Raw genomic sequence first — 18,427 nt, 5'->3', positions numbered from 1 at the left:
TCACTGTTATTGCCGCTTTTTCCCGGCTCACGCCGCGATTCCCGGTAGGGCGCTGAGGTCTCCCCACAGCCACGCCACCCACTGTGATTCCATCTGGCGCAAGGGACCGGAGGTGACCGGTGGGGATCGGCAGCTGCCGCCGAGCCCCGGACTCCGCTGCCGGACCCACCGCAACTCCCAGCGCTGCAGCGGCGTGAGGGCGCCCCCTGCTGCACACACAACGCCTGCGCCCGTGGCCATTGACCCTGCCGGCCCCGCCCCCTTTCTGCGCCCGGCGCGGCCGATGCGGGGGCCTCCGACGCGGCCCCTCCGGCTCGCCGTCGTTTCCCGGCATGCCGCGCGGGCGGGAGGGGCGCGGCTGGGCTGTGGCGGCGCCATGGCGGCCGCGGCGCGTAGCTCCGATATGTTTGATGATATCGTGATGGCCGAGGAGAGGTGCGGTTGGTGGCGGAGCCGTGGCTGGGTCCGGGGAGGCTCGGGGGGCAGGCGCAGCCGCAGCGGGGCTCTTCGCTGAGCGCGGGTATGCGGCGGCCTAGGGGGAAGGAGGGGAGAGCCGGGCCCAGGCCCTGGCCTGCACCTGCGCTCGGGATTGGAGCTGAGCTTGGGTCCGGGCTTGGGCGTCCACAGCCGGCAGTAGGGGCTGGGAAGGAAACAGTGAGGAGTGAACGACGGGTAATAAACGCGGGGAAAGGGTGAGGAAGCAAAAGGGCTGGGGAAAAACTCTGTGCCGTAAGAGAGAGGCCGACCCGCGCCGTCTCTGCTTGTCCCCCGTGTGGTAACCTGTCCCGGAGATGCGAGCTTGTAGTTAGGATGTGGCGGTGAAAATACCGCATGGGTTGCGGAGTGTGTTGCTCTAAGCAAGTCGTTATAAACGTGGCTCAAAAGATTACAGTGTGCATAGGGACCTGGGGGTACTGCTTGACAGCAGCTGAACAGGAGCCAGCAGTGTGCCCAGGGGGCCAAGAAGGCCAAGGGCATGTGGGCCTGTATCAGGAGCAGTGTGGCCAGCAGGAGCAGGGAGGTCATTCTGCCCTGTACTCAGCACTGCTCAGGCCACACCTTGAGTCCTGTGTCCAGTTCTGGGCTCCTCAGTTTAGGAAAGATGTTGAGCTGCTGGAAGGTGTCCAGAGAAGGGCAAGAAAGCTGGGGAGGGGTCTGGAGCACAGCCCTGGGAGGAGAGGCTGAGGGAGCTGGGGTTGCTTAGCCTGGAGAAGAGGAGGCTCAGGGGTGACTTTATTGCTCTCTACAACTACCTGAAGGGAGGCTGTAGCCAGGTGGGGCTTGGTCTCTTCTCCCAGGCACCCAGCACCAGAACAAGAGGACACAGTCTCAAGCTGTGCCAGGGGAGGTTTAGAGTGGATATTAGGAAGAAGTTCTTCATAGAAAGAGATTGGCCACTGGAATGTGCTGCCCAGGGAGGTGGTGGAGTCACCATCTCTGGAGGTGTTTAGGAAGAGCCTGGATGGGGTGCTTGGTGCCATGGTTTAGTTGATTAGATGGTGTTGGGTGATAGGCTGAGCTTGATGATTTCAAAGGTCTTTTTCAACCTGGTGAATTCTATTCTATTCTATTCTATTCTATTCTACTCTATCCTATCCTATTCTATTCTACTCTATCCTATCCTATCCTAATTTAGATGTCATGTGATACTTCTAAGCATGGACAGCTGCATTTTGGAGGTGATGGAGTGTGGGTTTGGTTTTGTGGGTAGCTTGTGTGCAGCATGAACTTATATGAAGTGAAAAGAGGTGCTAGAAATTGTACTCCTGTACTTTTGTCTTTGCAGGTTTCACGGTGAGGGCTATCAGGAGGGGTATGCTGAAGGCAGTCATGCTGGGGTTGTTGAGGGGAGGAGATATGGATCGCTCCATGGTGCCAAGGTGGGATCTGAGGTAAGAGGGAAAAGACTTCAGGATCTCAGTGGCTTTGTCATTAGAAGATTACTGTAACACAGAAACCTTTGGGAAGAGTTTCATACATTGGTAACCTGGGACCTGGTATTTTGACTTGCAAGGTTGAATGGGTGGGTTTGTGTTTTCTGAGCCTGTTTGCTGTGTGTGACTTGCTTCTTATTCAGCTTCTCAGAAAAAAAAATAATCAACAAATCCAAACAAACTTCCTCAGAGGAAAAGAATAAAAAAAGAAGAAGGACTGTACATTTATTTTGTGACCCAAAATTGTGCTTAAAGCTCTCCTTTGCCATCTCTGGGGGGACAGCCTTAGAGAAGGACTTGGAACATTAGGACACTTTGAGTGGAGAGCCGTGAAAGGGCCGTGCTGGGGGTCTCTGTTGCACTCTGTTAGTACCAGTTCTGGGAGAGTCTGTTGGTTGAGGCCCTGTTGTTCCAAGGCAGAAACCACAATAGGACATTGTTATAAATTCACAGATTGGCTGCTACCTTGGGTTTGCACTGACATGGCAGTGTCTGCTCCAGAAAGGCACAGATGAAAAGAACAGGTGAGATTAAAGCAGAATTATTGTTCCTTTAATGCTGTTTCATGTTATGATGTCCAGTTTTGCCTCTTCCCCAGTACAAAAGAAAGACTGAAACACAAAAGAAAGGTGGGCAGAGGGCTGCTGGGGTGGTATCATGTGCTGGGCCATGAGATGCTGAAAAGAGGGTAAAGGAACTTGATTTTGTCAGCCTGCAGAAGATGAGGGAGATACAGAGCTGTGCCCCATAAGGACATGCTCTAGGTGAGGTGGAGAAGCGTTCCTTGCAGAATTGCACAGCGAAAGGACAAGTTGCAGCAGCCACAATCAGAAGCAGGCTGAGTTCTAATGGGACATAATGAGGAGGTCCTTTCCATGCAAGGAGCTCAGTGCTGGGACAGGTTGTCCAGAGAGGTTCTAGAAGCTCCATCTCTTATATTTTCAAAATCTCCTTGGCCTGTGCAGCCTTGTCTGGCTTGGCCCCGTGCAGCCCTGTCCGGCTTGGCCCCGTGCGGCCCTGTCTAGCTTGGAAGTTAGTCCAGCTTCCCCAGAGGGTGGAGCAGATGACCTCCATGTGTGCATTCCAGCCTGTTCCTGTGACTCATTCTTTAGCCATATTTTTTTCCTGCCCAGTTTTGATCAGTTTCTCTGACAGAATTGCCACCCTACATACTGTCAGCCTTTTGGTCCTGTGTTCTGGGGAGCTTTTAATTGCATTTCTTGTATTTTGCTGAGCCACCTAATCAATGTTTCTGAAGATTCTTGACTTTGGGCAGGTAAGCTGAAAGGGAAACCTTAACTTTTGTCACTTCATGCAGCAGCTTAATTTCTGATGATGGCTTAAATGTGCATCAGATCTAGATGGGAGAAGCTGAATTGAAGAGGAAGGGAGGGCTGGGTTCTGTGCTTTCTGTTAACACTTAGGCAGAGAACTGCAATGTTGATGGGTTGAGAAGAAACTTCAGTCAAGGTTCATTGTTTTTTTTCTGTGTTGTTTTGGTTTTTTTTGTAGCAAAAAGGTAAAGGCTGTGGATTCATTAATAGGGATGATTCAGAAATTCCCATATGGAGACCCCACCTACGAGAAGCTACAGGAAGATATGGAAAAAATCAGAGGAAAGTTTAAACAGGTTTGTAGGATTAAGTTATTTTAGCACAACATGGTCTTAGCTTGTGGAAATGTTTAATCTCAGCCTCCTCAGAAGGTCTTTGTGCAGAGCAGTTATTGTTCTTCTTTTGCAATCATGGTAAAAATATTTGAAGTGAATTGAGTTTTCCAACCTTGTTGATTCTGTGAGGGACAATACTTGGTGGCTGAAATTTCTCCAGCTGACAGCAAATGCAACATAGAAGGAAAAGCTTGTTTAAATGCAAATGGAAGCTGGTATTTCACAAGGAGTTACAAGTGGGACCAGAAGAAGAGGCAATTGAGGAACTGGGAGTTGTGTTGAACGTTCTGCTTGGCAAACAGGATGCTTTGAAACCCCTTTGTGTATTCCTTTTGTAGGTTTGTTCAGTGCTAAATGTTCAGTCTGGCTTTAGAATGGGTACTGAAAGATCTTCACTAACGTTTTGAACCTGGTAACAGATGAAGATAAACATGGATGGCCAAAGAAGAAACATTAAGAGAACAGCTAACTGGGAAAGTGTTTCTCTGCTCTTGTGTCAAAATAGTGAAGAGGTGCTAAATATTAAAGGGGAAACAACTGAGCCTGCCATAGTGCTTCACATGGCATTTAACAGCTCTTACCTCCAGGTTTTATTTAGGTGTGCTGAAACCTATGAAATAGAAATGCTTTAATTCTTCACTAGTCCTGCACTGAAAGATTAATTCCTCAAAAGGAAAAGATAAGCAAAGTTTCCTTATTTAAAGGGTATATGTTCCTTAAAGATCTGTGTATGCAGATGAGTCAGTTTACACAATGTGTAGGTACTGTAGTGAAGTGGAAACAGGATCAGTTGCCTGCAGGCTTTGCAGCAGGAAGCAATTTTGTGCAGAAAGGGTGGAATGGCACAGGGAGTCAGAATGCAGAGGAGAAAGATTAAGGTATCTGCTCAAGGTAGCTGCAGCTTAGAACATTGAATTTGCACTTCCCTCAAGCTGTGCAGACTGGTTCAGTGTGGGGGGAAAAAAGCCCACTTCCCAGACTCCCCAAAAGGTAGCAATTTAAGTGACCAGTGAGAGAAACACAGCTACCAGAAGACTTGATCCTGACACTGGTATTTACAGGTAGTTTTCATCAAGGAATAGCTTTTTATTTCCCAGTCTTGAAAATACACTCCAGTCCCAGTCAGCCAAGTGTGCTCAGCTGTGTTACATGAAGGGAAGGGCAGTCACTTTGCCTGGCAAATGGTTGGGCTGCAAGCTGTGTTTGCTTTCCATTGGCAATACAGTTCTGTACTGAGCATATCCTCCATCAGCTGTAACCTCTCTGTCTAGCTAAGGCTGCGTGGCTTAGGCTGGCTTCACAAAGACAGGTTTGACCACTGTGGGTGTAGGAAGCTGTACCCAGGGTAAACTATCTCAGGTGAAGGACAGTTTTCAACATGGCCTATCTTTGGACAGCACTCCTTCATGCCACCTAGACTGTGTATCAGTTGAGTTCTAGGTAATCTGTTCCTTTTTGGCTATGTCTGGTGTATGTAGGTGTGCCAGTGCCAAAGGCTTCTCCTACTGCCTGGCTGCTGGTGGGCTGTTTTGTTTAATTGGCTTACAAGTGTAAGAGATCAAACACACAGTGTGTGCCAGGCCCTTCTAGAGGAGGCCATTGTGTAAGAATCATAGAATGGTTTGGGTTGGAAGGGACCTGCAAAGGTCATCCAGTCCTACCCCACTGCAGTCAGCAGGGACATCCTCCACTAGATCAGGTTGCTCAGAGCCTTGTCCAGCCTCACCTTGAAGATCTCCAAGGATGGGACCTCAGCTACCTCCCTGGTCTACCTGTTGCAGTGTTCCAGCACCCTCATAGTGCAGAACTTGTTCCTAACATCCAATCTATTTCTCTGCTCTCACCATTGCCCTCATCCTATCACTGCAGGCCTTTGCAAACAATCCTTCTGCAGCCCTCCTGTAGCCCCCTTTAGATACTGGAAGGCTGCTCTTAGGTTTCCCTGGAGCCTTGTTTTGCTAGGCTGAACAGTCCCAGCTCCCTCAGCCTGTCCTTGTAGCAGAGGTGCTCCAGTCCCCTGATCATCTTTGTGGCCCTCCTCTGGCCCTCCTCCATCAGGTCTATGTCCTTGCTGTATTGAGAGCTCCAGAGCTGGATGCTACTCCAGGTGAGGTCTCAGCAGAGCAGGGGGGCAGGATCCCCTCTCTCCGTCTGCTGCCCACACTGCTTTTGATGCAGCCCAGCCTGCTAGTGGCCTTCTGGGCTGCAAGAGCACACTGCTGGCTCATGTCCAGCTTCTCATTCACCAGTTCCCCTAAGTCCTTTTCTGCAGGGCTGCTTTCTATCACCTCATCCCCAGCCTGGAGTTCACAAATAGTCATATGGCTAGAAATTGTCCAGCACATACCTACACCAGACACAGCTCTGTCAATTATGTGGTGAATTTCTGTTAAGGAAAGTAATGCTGAGGTGGGATTCATTCCTGACTTGTTCCCTCATCTGAGACCTTGGAAAGGACATGAGAGCATTGAGGGCTTCTTCATTTAGGGCAGCTAGAGTACAGCTGGCTTTTAATTGTTGTGCAGCTAAACCACAGGAAACCAGAACAAGCACCAGGCTGCAAGTGCCTGAAAATAGAAGCAAAATAAAGTGGCATGCCCTGTAATCTCAGCAAATAGATAGGCACAAGGCAAAAAGATCACATGCTAGAGAGAAGAAAGCCTCATTTGACTTTATAATCACTTCAGAGAAATCCATGTTTGGGGAAAGTGGTTTCTGTCTCCCCAAACCAGTTGGGTTTTGCAAGTTGAAGTATTTCCCCCCTTCAGCTGGGTGAAAGGAATTAGGGCTTCAGCTGTGATTGACTTTTTTGTTGTTGTAATCCATAAATTATGCTTTAAATAAACCCTCCTTGAACCTTGGTCTCAAAAAGGCAGTTTTATTGTTCTTCTGAGTGATAGCACAAAGAGGTCTGAGTGTTCATGTCTTACAGTGGAGCCTGGTTCCAGCTCTTTGTACATGCCTTAGAAAAAATGTCAGCAGAAGCAAGAGAAGGGATCCAGGAGCTCCAAGTGGAGCATTTAAGACAAGTGTATGACTCCTGCTTCATGTGCAAAGTGATTGTCTCAAACCCAACATTTTTGTTCAAGGAGGAAAGGATCTCTGCAGATGGGGTGGCCTGTGAGTGTTCTGGAGGCTGGTTTGGTGGCTGATTCTCTTGCATTGCTTTCACTTGAGCTATAGCAATAGTGGTGGAATAAATTCTTACCAAAATCCATGTGTCTGTATTTAAAGATTGTAGCAACTGGCATTTCAGCCTGGGATGTGCCAGGTTTAGGCTTGTCTCTTGGCTCTTTATTTTAGCTCCATAAGTGGACTAGTTTGGTCTGTTAATCCATGTGTCTGTATTTCTTCTGCTTCATGTCTTGCATGGGTCTGGTGATCTTTATTAAATGAGACACAGTTAAACATTCTTCTGGATATGTAGTTTTATACTTTCTTCAGTGCCTTTTTTTTTTGGGGTGTGTGGTGTGTAACTTTCCTGCAACAGAGTTTTGGGGGCTTTCAGCTCCTCACAGCTTGATGTAGGTGTATTTTTATACCTCATTTACAGCTAAGGAGTTAAAAGTCCAGCTTTCATCAAAGGTATTGATTTGCCTTAACCAATGTGAGATTTCTAACTTGGCTTGCTCCAAGTAATGTTGCATTTTGAGGACTGAAATACTTCAGAATGTGCTTCTTGCCAGCATCAGGAGTGGCTGAGCACCAGGTTTCTTTTGCATGCTTGCATTTTTGCCTCTGTTTCTCAGATCAGTTGCCTAGAAAATGAGGAACATTTCAGTTAGCAAACAGCTGTGTAAGAAGTGTGCTTAGGCCACCTAGACTGCTACTGGGGGGGGAAAAATCAGCAGCATTTCAAGAACCAGAATCCAGTTTTGTGAGGTACAAGTGTATGGTTTCTTTTCTGTCAACACCTTTCCTGTTCTGTTAACAGCTTAACTAAAATCTGTACCAGTGTAAACGAATTCTTATCAATGGCTTCATGAGTTTCCCACCCTGCTTTACTCATCCTGTGTCTTAAATGGTCAGGGCTGTGGTGGCAGCAAGCGTTACACTGTAGTTACAGATCTTCTCAGCAGATCTCTGCAGAGAGGCTGAATTAGGCCTCTGGAGCACAGCCATCCAGAGGTTTCCTGGTTTGCTGTGGCTTGGCTGTGCAGCTGAAGCGTTGCTTTAAAGACTGGGTGGAAGAAATACAGGGGGGAAAAATCCCTCAGTTTTGTGGATGATAATATTGATTATTAACAAAAGAGGACACAGTGGCTGTGGCTTTGTGCTGTGTTGCCTAGAGTCCTTCTGGCTTAGCATCTTCATTTCTGTTGGGAGTTTCAGAGAAGGTTGTACAAAGCTGGATCAGACAGCTAGGGCAATGCATGTGTGATCTCATCCTGATCCTCTGAAAGACAAAGGCTTTGGTTTGAAACAAAAGGGTTAATATTTCTACTATTCTTCTTTATATTCTTGATGCTACTCAGTGTGCATGTTAGTGCCTTTTGAACACTGCCCTTTGCAACTTCTTATGGCAATGGGTTCTGGTCTAATTACAGCCTGAAATGTCAGTGTTCATAGTTTAGCCAGTAACCATGAAGGTGCTCATTTTACAGTCTGCCAGAGCTGTTGTTTTAGTGGCTAAAGTTCTGAGACAGTGCACATTACCACAGAAATGTATGGATCACCAGAGCAAATGGAGAGCTGGGAGGTGTGAAATGAGCTCTGCACCAAGTTTCCAGCTGTGAGTTTTGGTGTCTGGGATTGATGTGTTAAGACCAACTGGAGCAGTCTGGCACTCAGGTGTGTTTTGGTGTGTCTTGGTATTGGGAACTGTAGAACCAGCTCAGCCTCTGCTGATAGCAAGAAATAATAAGAAGGCTTTATGTGCTGTTTTGAAAGCAGTCTTCTAAGTATGTAGTTCCATGCACTCAGACTTGAAATGAATGGTTTCTTTGGCAGATAATAAGAGATCTTGAAGCTCCTGTATTCTTTGGAAGGGTCTAGACCACACTGTGCAGTGGGCTGATATCTGGGCTAAACTCAAGGCTCAATCCAGCACAAAGAGTGAGAACAGTGCAATGTGAGAACAAAGCACTGATCCAGCTGATGTACAGTGCTGTTAAGCAGCCAGATGAGAGCTGTTTTAACACTGCCTGTACACTCAGTTCACTTGTAGCTAACCTGAATGTCTCCTTGGCACCACACTGTGAATATTCCTGGCTTAATCACAGGGGTGTTTAATCCCTAAGTGTAATAATTACCTTCTTCAGGCATTTTTCATCCTCAGATTCTTGAAGTACTTTGCAGCTCCTGACCACACATAGAGCTCTACCAAATGATGTAAGCAGAAGGAACCATGATCCCTAAACTGATCTGACGTAAGAGTCTGGAGAGCTTTATTAACATAAAGCAGCACCTGGAAGGTTAAGAGATCAGACATAGTAAGTGCCACCTGGCCATGAAATTGCACACTGCACAATGTGTTAGTTTTTCTGTCCTGTTTGAAGCTGTACCACTCCTTCACATTTCATGGTCCTGTGTGTTTGACCATATCTGGTTTGGGCATGGCAGAGCCTTCTACAGAATCTTTCTTAACAGGTGCAAGAAATAGCACAAAGCTTTGGTCTTGAATTCAGTAGCTTGGTTGTAGTGATGCAGCACTTGTGTGGATGGCATCAGGAATTGAACTGATGCTGCTTTGAAATAAAGTGCCAAGAGTTTGGTTTAGCCAGATCTCTAGGCAGCAGGGTTGGTTACTCAGTCTCTGCACCTCAGCTGCACTCGGCAGAATCAGCATCAGCACTGTCACTGTCCTTCCTGATTGCTCAGCAGTGTGTTTTGCTGCTTGGGCTCAGTGGAACAGTAAGCACAGTTTTCAACCTTCAGCATCTTCAGGCTTCTGGGGGACCAAGCAGCAGCACATGGGATCTTTCTTGGTAGTAGGAACTGTGAGTCAGCAAGCCTTGCATTTTTTCAGTTGGAGCTATTGTTCCAGCAGCAAGCTTTGCTGCTATTGTCCACTGTTTGTCCAGCTCACGTTTACTGGACTGTGGGAACGGATTAGGGTTTCATGGCTTTTTTTCTCTCCTTCTTGCATAAACTCTTGATCAAAGACATTCCTTGAATGACAAAGCACTGTATACTGTGTCACACAGTCCTGACCAGACTGCACCAACAGTAGTTTAAAAACACATGCCTGCATTGTTCTCTAAACTGGCTTGCCTATTTTTTTTCCCTCCTTTGCGATGTATGTGCAGACATTGAATTTTTTGAGACCACATTTGCCTCCTTTAAAAACCAGCCAGAAGTTAATCAGCAGTTCCCAGTTTCTGAAATGCAAGTGAAAAACAAATGACTATTTGAAACTAAGAGTCAATATAATAGTAGGCCACTTGTTAAGCAGAGCTAGAGGCTATGTTTGCAGTGGATTTCCTTCTTGAGCAGACCTTGTTGCAGTTAAGGGCACTGTAAACCCAAACCCACGTGGGCTTAAGACATTGTTGTAGCCAAAACACCTCCAGTGATGGGACGAGGGGCAGTGGTTTGAGATTAGAGCACAGGAGATTCAGATTGGATGTTAGGAACAAGTTCTGCAGCATCAGGGTGGTGGAACCCTGCCAACAGTTTGCCCAGGAGGGTAGTTGAGGCCCCATCGCTGGAGATGTTCAGGGTCAGGCTGGAGTGGGCAGCCTGCTCTAGCTGGGCATGGCCTAACTTTTGCAAGGAGTTTTGACTTGTGATTTGCCCAAAATTCTCCTTCAGCAGAAGCATGGGAGAAATGCAGAGATCCCAGGCCATTCTCTCTGACTTTCTCCATACCTACAGCCGCTTACTGGTAGGGAAGAAACTCCCACTGCTGTCTGGTCACCCCCCCAAGTGTGTTACCAGGCCTGAATTTAGCAACAGTTGCTAATGAAGTTCTTGCTTTGCTTCTTTGTTTTCCAGTTCATGGCAGGTTAGTCAGAGCTGAGCAGATGTAGTCAGGGTGTCATTTGACTGGGCAGTCTTTGGCTTCCAGGTAGGCTTCACCCCTTGGCAGACACGTCAGCAGGGAGGTTCCGTGGCTGTCCGTTGGCAGAATGTGGAATAGGATGGGAACAGCATTTTCCACTGCAGTCCTCAAGTGAGCAGGCAAACTGGTACTCTGCTTTTGAGATGGATCACTCCAAGGTGGTTCTTGTAGTCTGAAACAGACCCTAATTGTATTTTTGCAAGGTTATTACCTTAAATAGGAAAAATAACATACATCATAATTCAAGTGAGAGATTAAACCCACACAGCTGGATCATTTTTTCCCCTGCTGTACAAAAGGGAAGATCTCTAGCAACCACAAACAGTGCAACTCGGTCAAAAGCCTGCTGGGACTCTTCTGTTTGCCATGCCAATGCAATTGCTATTATCAGTTATATTTGTGGGATCATAAAAATCCCATGTTTGTCTGAAGAGAGCCATTTCCCATTACAGCACCCTGGCAGGAATTCATTCAGATGTCACCTTTTAGAGCTTTACTGCCCTGGCCCCATTGTAGCTTTTCAATGATGTTGCCAGGAATCTTTATTAGGGTATCTAGCCCCCATGCCTGGGTCATTCCTATGACTCCTTTGAAATAATAGCTGCAAGCTTCACTTTCTCCTCTGTCTTCTGGCACTTTCTATCACTTAAAATGCCAGATATGCTGGAATGTAAGTGGAGAGTTTCCCTCTAACACATCTTCTTAGTTCTTTAATAAAGAGTATGGGAACTTAAGCCTTCATAAAATGTCCAAGCTTGGCAATCAGTCTGAATTCAGCAGTGGAACCAAGGTTTTGGAGGTCTTTAGGATGCTGTTCCTGTGTACACATCTTGATCTGATGTAAGAAAGTGCAGTCTTTTCCCCTTTTAAACCAGCTACAGCATAGCCTAACTGAACATGCATATTTTTTTACAGCCTATAGTAAATTGTTTTTCTTGCTACATTCTTGTCTCTCTGCCCTCTGCAATGGGAGTGCTATTGGCATAGTTAGTTCACCCAATGCTCAAATTTAGCAGTCTGCATTTAGAGATGATGTTTGAGAGAAGGAAAATGTAAATAGCAGAGCTGACTGTGTGGGTTTAAAGCTACTTAAGCCTCAGAACACTTCAGTCAGTTTAATGGAGTTTATCAAACAGATGGGAAAGGCAAAACCCACTGAAAATGTTCAGCAAAATGCAGGTTTCAATTTCTTAATGAATCATTTCTGTGTTTTAGGAGCAAAAAAAAGCTGTTGTTCCAAATCAATTCTGTCTTCACCCAGTTTGCAAACACTGCAATTCTTTTTTCCTTTAAAATATGCTGAAGTTTTGTAGGAAACTGGTAACAGATCTGGGTGGAAAAAAATGAGTTGAACCAAGTCCAGTTTAAGCTTGGGCTTGATCTGCATTTAAAGTCACTGTGAATCTAGTTGAGACCTTCCACTGCTCTACAGCCTTCCTCAGGGGGCCTACCAGGGTAACATGACCATATTGAGGAGCTCCCCATTTGAATGGAAAGATGCCAGCTCACACTGTGTGCTAGTAGTACTTCAGCTATGAGATCTCTGATTTTACAGTAGACCACAGGGGTCAGGTTTCTGTCTGAAATGACTGGGAAATCCACCAGCTCACACAGACTCGACTGGGGTTCTGCTGCTGCAGATGTTTTCCCACCTATTGGTAACTGCCCTAAGACAAACTCATTTTGCCCCTGGGCTGTGATTAGCATGTTGAGTTCATCGTAACTCTGGGGTTGCAGTTTCCATTTCCTTTGCTGTACTTACTGATGGGAACTTGAGTCGGGGGAAACCCTGGATTTCTGGTTTGTAACAGGGGAGACAAGCACCTGATGTTTTACCTGATAGAATTTTTTAAGGCTGAGATATTTTGATAGGGTGAAAGGTCAAATGCATAGGTTAGAAGCTTGACCATCTCTTAGAACAAGAGGTTTCTGTTGTGTTCAGCTCTGGCAGCAGTTGGCAATGTGCATCCCCAGTTTTCAGACATCTTTTGGAATGTGACTTGAGAAGTTTATGTCTTTTTTTTCTTACTTTACAATCATACCTGACTTCTATCCCTCTGTGTCCATCATTTTTAATGTCTTTTTAGGAGGCTTCTGCCTTTTGGGGTTTATTCCCAGTTATTTTAGTGATACAGTAGCAAGATGTGAAAGCTGTGGATGAGGGGAAGGGATTCGTAGAATGGTTTAGGTTGGAAGGGAGCCTAAAAATTACCTGGTTCCAATCCCTGTGCCATGGGATGGAGAAAGCAACTTAACCTTACTGCTTTCAAACCAAAGTTATCCTCTGTAAAGGTATTCTGGGAGGCACAGCCTCACGCTGACAAATGAATACAACCAACCATCTGTACCATCCAACTCCTGGTTTATTTTACCTTTTATTGACAAGAATCACCAAATGGTTTACTCTACTTACTTTAGGTGCTTAGAAGAAAGCCTTCAGGGGAAAAAAAAATACACTTTGCGGCCTTCAGCCTAGAGCTTAGAGTGACAGGCAGCCACCTACCCCTCGCTGCGAACGCCTACAGCTTCCTAATGGAACCACAGACCCCAGCCTCGCAGCTCTTAACGCGGAGTCAGAACGAGAAACTGTCATGTGGTTTACTCACTGCACTAGGTAGTTACCACTCCACACTCATCAAGGCAGTGAAAAAAAAAAAAAAGAAGGCAACAAGAAGCAGACATTTGAGTTTTACCAATTTTATTTCTAGACTTTAGTTTCTTGGGTTGTTGGTTGTTTTCTTTTGCTGGAAACTTGTCTCTTCCAGGTCTGTTGGTGAAAATGTGCATTTCAGACCAGTGATGCCAATAAGTACAATATAAAAATGTACAAATCTGAATTGCTTGCTTACTATAGATTGTTATAATAATGTGACAAACAAAGCATCTCTGCTGGCACGTGAACCCAATCCTCTGGATTTGGCCTTTTAGGACAAGAAGCTTGCAGTACGCAACTGCCACTCAGTGTAACACAAAATACAACCCACGAGCACTAACTCAGTAACAATCATGTTTGGTTCAGAGAGACAGAGATGCCACAAACAGAAGTGTTTTATGAGGTAAGCAGTAAGAAATGTTCCTGAAATTTGGACAGAATGTATCCAGTCCTCCTGGGTCCTGCGACTGCTAGTAGCATTGCAACGCTTTATGGATGCACTATGTGGGATCTTAACTGCATTTGCCTCAACATGAGTTCTAATTCTGTTTTGGTTTAGCAGCATACAGGCAACAGCTAGATTATTCTTCAGCATACAACTCTGTTAGCTGGCTTATTTATGAGATTTACAGGCTTTTTAAATTAGCATTATGCTATAATTCAAAAACAAACAAAAGTACAGAAGGAGAGGAACAGCCAAACAAACAACAAAGATACCACTCAAGAAAAAAAGAGGCCAGACTAAACTAAAAAACCCAAACAAAACAACAACAAAAAAAAGCCAAAATGAAAAACCAAACCCAAACAAAAAAATCCAAACACACAAAACCAAAACAAAAGCCAAAAAATCCCCAAAACAAAAACCCAGACCAAAAAAAAACCCTCAATAAAATTAAAAGCCAAAACAACAAAACTCCAAAACAAACCTCCAGATAAAAGGAAAAAATAAAAGCCAAAACAAAACCCCAAAACAAACCCCCAAATAAAAAACAAAAGAAGCCAAACCAATTAAAAAAACCCAAACCAAAACCCCAAATCAAAGAAAATCCAAAATACCACACACAGAACAAAAATTCAACCAAAAAATATTGAACTAAAAAACCCCAAAAAGCTCCCAACAAAAAACCCCAAACAAAACTCAAAACCACCCAAAAGAAAAACCCAAAGTACACTCAAAAACCCCCAAACGAAACTAACCCCAAAAAACCCAAACCCACAAATAAACCCCAAAGAAATCCAACCCCAAAGGCAGACACCAAACTGCAAATAAACCAAACAACAAACCCAAGAACAAAAAGTAAGAGAAAAAGAGCTCCCCCTCCCAGAAGCAAACCACCCAAGGCCGAAGGAGCAGTACATGGTAAGAGACTAAACACAGAATACTGGGAGCTGCAGAAGAGGAGCTCTCCTTGCCAGACAACACCTCCCAACCGCTGGGCAGCCGCAGCAGGTGGGATGGGAGAGCTCTGTTGTAACGCACCTTTCGTATACCCACGTGGCTAATAACACTTAACACCTACTACGATAACAAACCCCGGATCAGACAAAGAGTCCAGCTTCTCTAGGACGCAGAACACCAAAGGAAAAGTGACATTGCTTGGATCTTCTGCAACGTCTGCCGGCTTCGACAGGGACACAACCCGGTTGCAAATCGCGAGACCCATTCAGAGCAAGGTTCGATGCATTTCCGTTTGCAGTAGGACTATGAGGCACTGTGTAGAACATTTCAAACCTGGCCTAGACAGGGTTAACTGAAGTATGAGGTATTGTGAAACAGGAACCTTTTTTTTTTCTTTCTTTCTGTCTTTTTTTTTTTTTCCTCTTTTTTTTCCTTTTTTTTTTTTTTTTTGGAATAGAGCAGTAAAATCACATTAAGTAAAAACTGATCACATTGAAAGAAAACAAACAAAATCTACCCCAAAAAAAAAAAAGAAAAGAAAAAAAAAAAACCCAAACAAATGCTGTCAATAATATAATTTTCTATGAGAAAATTAAACCCTCTAAACATGGCAGTATATGACATTGTATAACAAAAAAAACCAAACTGATCCACAAAATAGCAGCAAAACACAATGACAAAGATACAGAAAAGCAATGTTAATTCTTTTGTTTTTTTTTTCCTTTCTCTTTTTTCTTCCTTTTCTTCCTTTTTTTTTTTTTTTTTGTCTTGTTTTTTTCCTCAATCCATGCTGGGAATTTCTCCATAGCAGCTCAATAAAAAAAAAATGGAGCATCCACTCCTTTTCTTTTCTCTTTTGCCTTTCTTTTTTGTTGCCTTTTTATTTCTTTTTTTTTTTTTCTTTTTTTTTTCTCTTTTTTCTTTCTTTCTTTTTTCTTTCTTTTTTTCTTTCTTTTTTCCTTTTTTTTTCTTTTTTCTTCTTTTTTTCTTTTTTTTTTTCCTCTTTTTTTCTCCTTTTTTTTTTTTTTTTAAATGTCATTGGGGTTTTCTTGTTGGGTGCTCTTTTTCCGTTGGTTTTTTTGTCGCTTTTTTGCTCTTTTCTATTCTTGTTTTTTTTTTTTTACAATCAACACCTCAGCGGCAGTTTGACTTTGTTGGTTTTTGTTTTTTTCCCCCTCACATCCGTTTCACCATCACATTCTCCTCGAGCATCAACTTCAACAGCTATGTCCACGTCCCTTCAGCTACTTTCTAACATAATAATAACAGAGATACATAGCCAAGATGTGCAAATTTTCTATTTGTAGCTAAATAAAAACCCAAAAAAAGACCAAAAAATAAATCCCAATTCAAAAGGGGGTGGGGTGGGGGTGGGTGTACTGGAGCAAGCTTTCAAGTAGTCCAATTTTCATCTCTATTAACTATGGTGAGTTTGATTTCCTGCTGAGACCGCTTTGGAAACTGGCTAGGGAGGGGCCAAATTGACTGCTTGGAGTTTGGGGCTGTTCTTCGAAGCGTTCCCTTCTGGCTGGGTTGGAACTGCAACCTCCAGGGCAGTAAAGAAGACTTTGGGGGGGGGGGCGGGGGGGTGGTTTCTGTTTTTGCTTTCAAGAGGGGCGATTGCATTATTTTACAATTCATACTGGCCTTACCAACATCCTCTGCAATAAATATTCTTTTTTTTTTCTTAGCCTTAACTATAAATTATATATTTTAGTGTTTAAAAACCTTCAGTTGTAAAACATCTAGCGCGACAAGCCTTAAACTATCTGTCCTACCTGTGAACCTTTAAGGCCCCTAGTTTATAAAGATGAGTTGGCACCAAAGGATTCTAAACTTCAGCTTTTCTATAGAAAAGGATAGGAAGATATCCTGGCAATTTGTGACTGGAATTTCTCTCACTGGAACACAACCTTCGTTAACAACAAAACACATCACCTCTCCTCTAACACCATAGTTAAACGCACTTGCTTTGCAATTCCAAGTTTGCCAACAAGCACTTTTATATATTTCCAAACCATTCCATTGAAAAAAAAAAAATAAACAAACTTAAAAACCAAACAAACCAAACCAAAAACCAAAAAAACACCAAACCAAAACCAAAAACCAAACCAAAATTCCCACACAATAAAAGAATGCATTTCCTAGAGCTAATGGACTGAAAGTGCTTTGAATGGAATGGTTTTAGAATATCACAAACAAACAAAACGACGACGACGACGACAAAAGACTGAACTGTGGATTGAACCTGACCATAATGAGGCTGAATATCTGTGGGGTCAGACCAGCAGATTATTCTTTTTTTTTTTTTCCTTTTTTTGTTTGTTTTTTCCTTTTTTTTTTTTCCTTTTTTTTTAAACACAGGTAACTACAAAAATACGGAGATTACAAAAATAGAATATATTATGTCACTATTTGGGTTTCTCTTTATAATAGAGTATCGTAGGAGTAGTACATTGGCCTTGCCCAACAATGCTCAGCTGGAACCCTACAAATGCCTTATGCACAGGCAATCCACAGGCACCAAAAAAAACCAAAACAACAAAGGATTAACATATAATAATGCTGCATACTAACATACACTAACTTATGGGTTACGTTAACCATTTAGAAGGTGAAGAGGATAAAACCAAAAAAAAAAAGCCAAACCAAAAACCAAAAACAAACCCAAGGAAATAAAATAAACATTTACAGATGAATTATAAAGTGACTAAATGCATAAGCAAGCAAGATACAGAAAAGCCTAGGAACTGCCTTAAAGCTATGCTTTGTAAAGAAAGGGGGGGGGGGGGGGGAGGGGAACCCAAACAAACAAAACAAACCCAAAGAATATTTTCATTTACTATCTAGAACAAAACAAAACGAAACAAAGAGAACCTCTTCTACTTTAAAAATGGTTGGTTGGTTGGTTTTATAGGTAAGAAATCAAATCTAATACCTCCCCTGGAGACATTTTGTGTGTTAATGCCTATTTTTACAACATACAGACAAGAACACTTTAATATAAAAACTAGTTGATTATTATTGTATAAAATCCTCTATTTGTGTAGCACAGACCCCTGGGGGTAATGCAAATACTATTTTTTTCCTTTTTTTTTTTCTTTTTTTAAGACAGTTTTTGGGGTGTGGTGGTTTTTTTGTTTATTCTTTTGTTTGAAGTCACAGATGGAAGGGAGACAGAGCAAGGAAAAATATAGCGAGACTGGTTTTCCCTTCTGGTATAAAAATGTCCTGGAGAAAAGGGTTTCTGCAGGGGAGATCCTGACGCTGATTCCTTCTCAGATGCCCTTTCTTTGTCTGCTTTTGTCGCCAAGCAAACCCATTAGAAGTCCTCTTAAATGTTCACATCTCGCACATCAGTAGGTGTGCAGGAAAGGTCTGCTTCATCCTCTACAGTCTTTGTTTCTGAAGATACGTTGTGCTGCTGTGCCTGACGTAGACTGGATTCAAGGAGGGATTCAATCTGTTCTTGGCAGGCTCGTAAACAATCCTAGAGAAGATTAAATGGAAGGAGAAAAAGACCCAGAGTCCTTTAGAAACTAAACACTGAGATCACAGGCCAAATACTGCTTCTTGAAAAAGCAAGAGAAATAGAATTAAAGTTATTTGGGAGGGCAGCAGAGTGAAAGGAGCGTGGGGGGAGCAAGGGAACACTGAATAGTTAGTGAACAGATTGGACAAGCCTAGATCTGGACTTCAGCAACTAACTCCTGCCACCTTCTGCATAATGATCTAGGACAGCATGCCCTTACATGGTCCTCTAGACAAA

General features: G+C 43.8%; 2 protein-coding genes across 4 annotated transcripts in view; one reads left to right on the top strand and one right to left on the bottom strand.

Moving 5' to 3' along the window:
- Positions 1–332: 332 nt before the first annotated feature.
- The window catches only part of LTO1 (LTO1 maturation factor of ABCE1), a 28,631-nt gene continuing 10,536 nt past the window's right edge, over positions 333–18,427 (top strand). Inside the window, exons 1-5 of one of the 3 annotated variants that reach the window (XM_068148398.1) lie at positions 333–435; positions 1,787–1,892; positions 2,388–2,458; positions 3,447–3,564; positions 13,025–14,257. In XM_068148398.1, coding sequence (XP_068004499.1) covers positions 377–435; positions 1,787–1,892; positions 2,388–2,458; positions 3,447–3,564; positions 13,025–13,321 — 651 coding nt within the window. In that variant the 5' untranslated portion in view covers positions 333–376 and the 3' untranslated portion in view covers positions 13,322–14,257. Of the gene's footprint in view, positions 436–1,786; positions 1,893–2,387; positions 2,459–3,446; positions 3,565–3,941; positions 14,258–18,427 lie in introns of those variants that run through there. The other 2 variants (XM_068148399.1, XM_068148400.1) reach the window with 2 other exon arrangements.
- CCND1 (cyclin D1) overlaps positions 13,288–18,427 on the bottom strand; it is an 18,877-nt gene continuing 13,737 nt past the window's right edge. Inside the window, exon 5 of the mRNA XM_068148397.1 lies at positions 13,288–18,148. Coding sequence (XP_068004498.1) covers positions 17,993–18,148 — 156 coding nt within the window. The 3' untranslated portion in view covers positions 13,288–17,992. The remainder of the gene's footprint in view (positions 18,149–18,427) is intronic.

Source organism: Melanerpes formicivorus, unplaced genomic scaffold (genome assembly GCF_026170545.1).
Source record: "Melanerpes formicivorus ecotype bairdi unplaced genomic scaffold, bMelFor1.0.p_v2 SCAF_16, whole genome shotgun sequence".
In the NCBI taxonomy this organism is placed as follows: domain Eukaryota; kingdom Metazoa; phylum Chordata; class Aves; order Piciformes; family Picidae; genus Melanerpes; species Melanerpes formicivorus.
The sequence above is the reverse complement of the archived record's forward strand: the minus strand, read 5'-3'. Positions and strand labels throughout refer to the sequence as shown.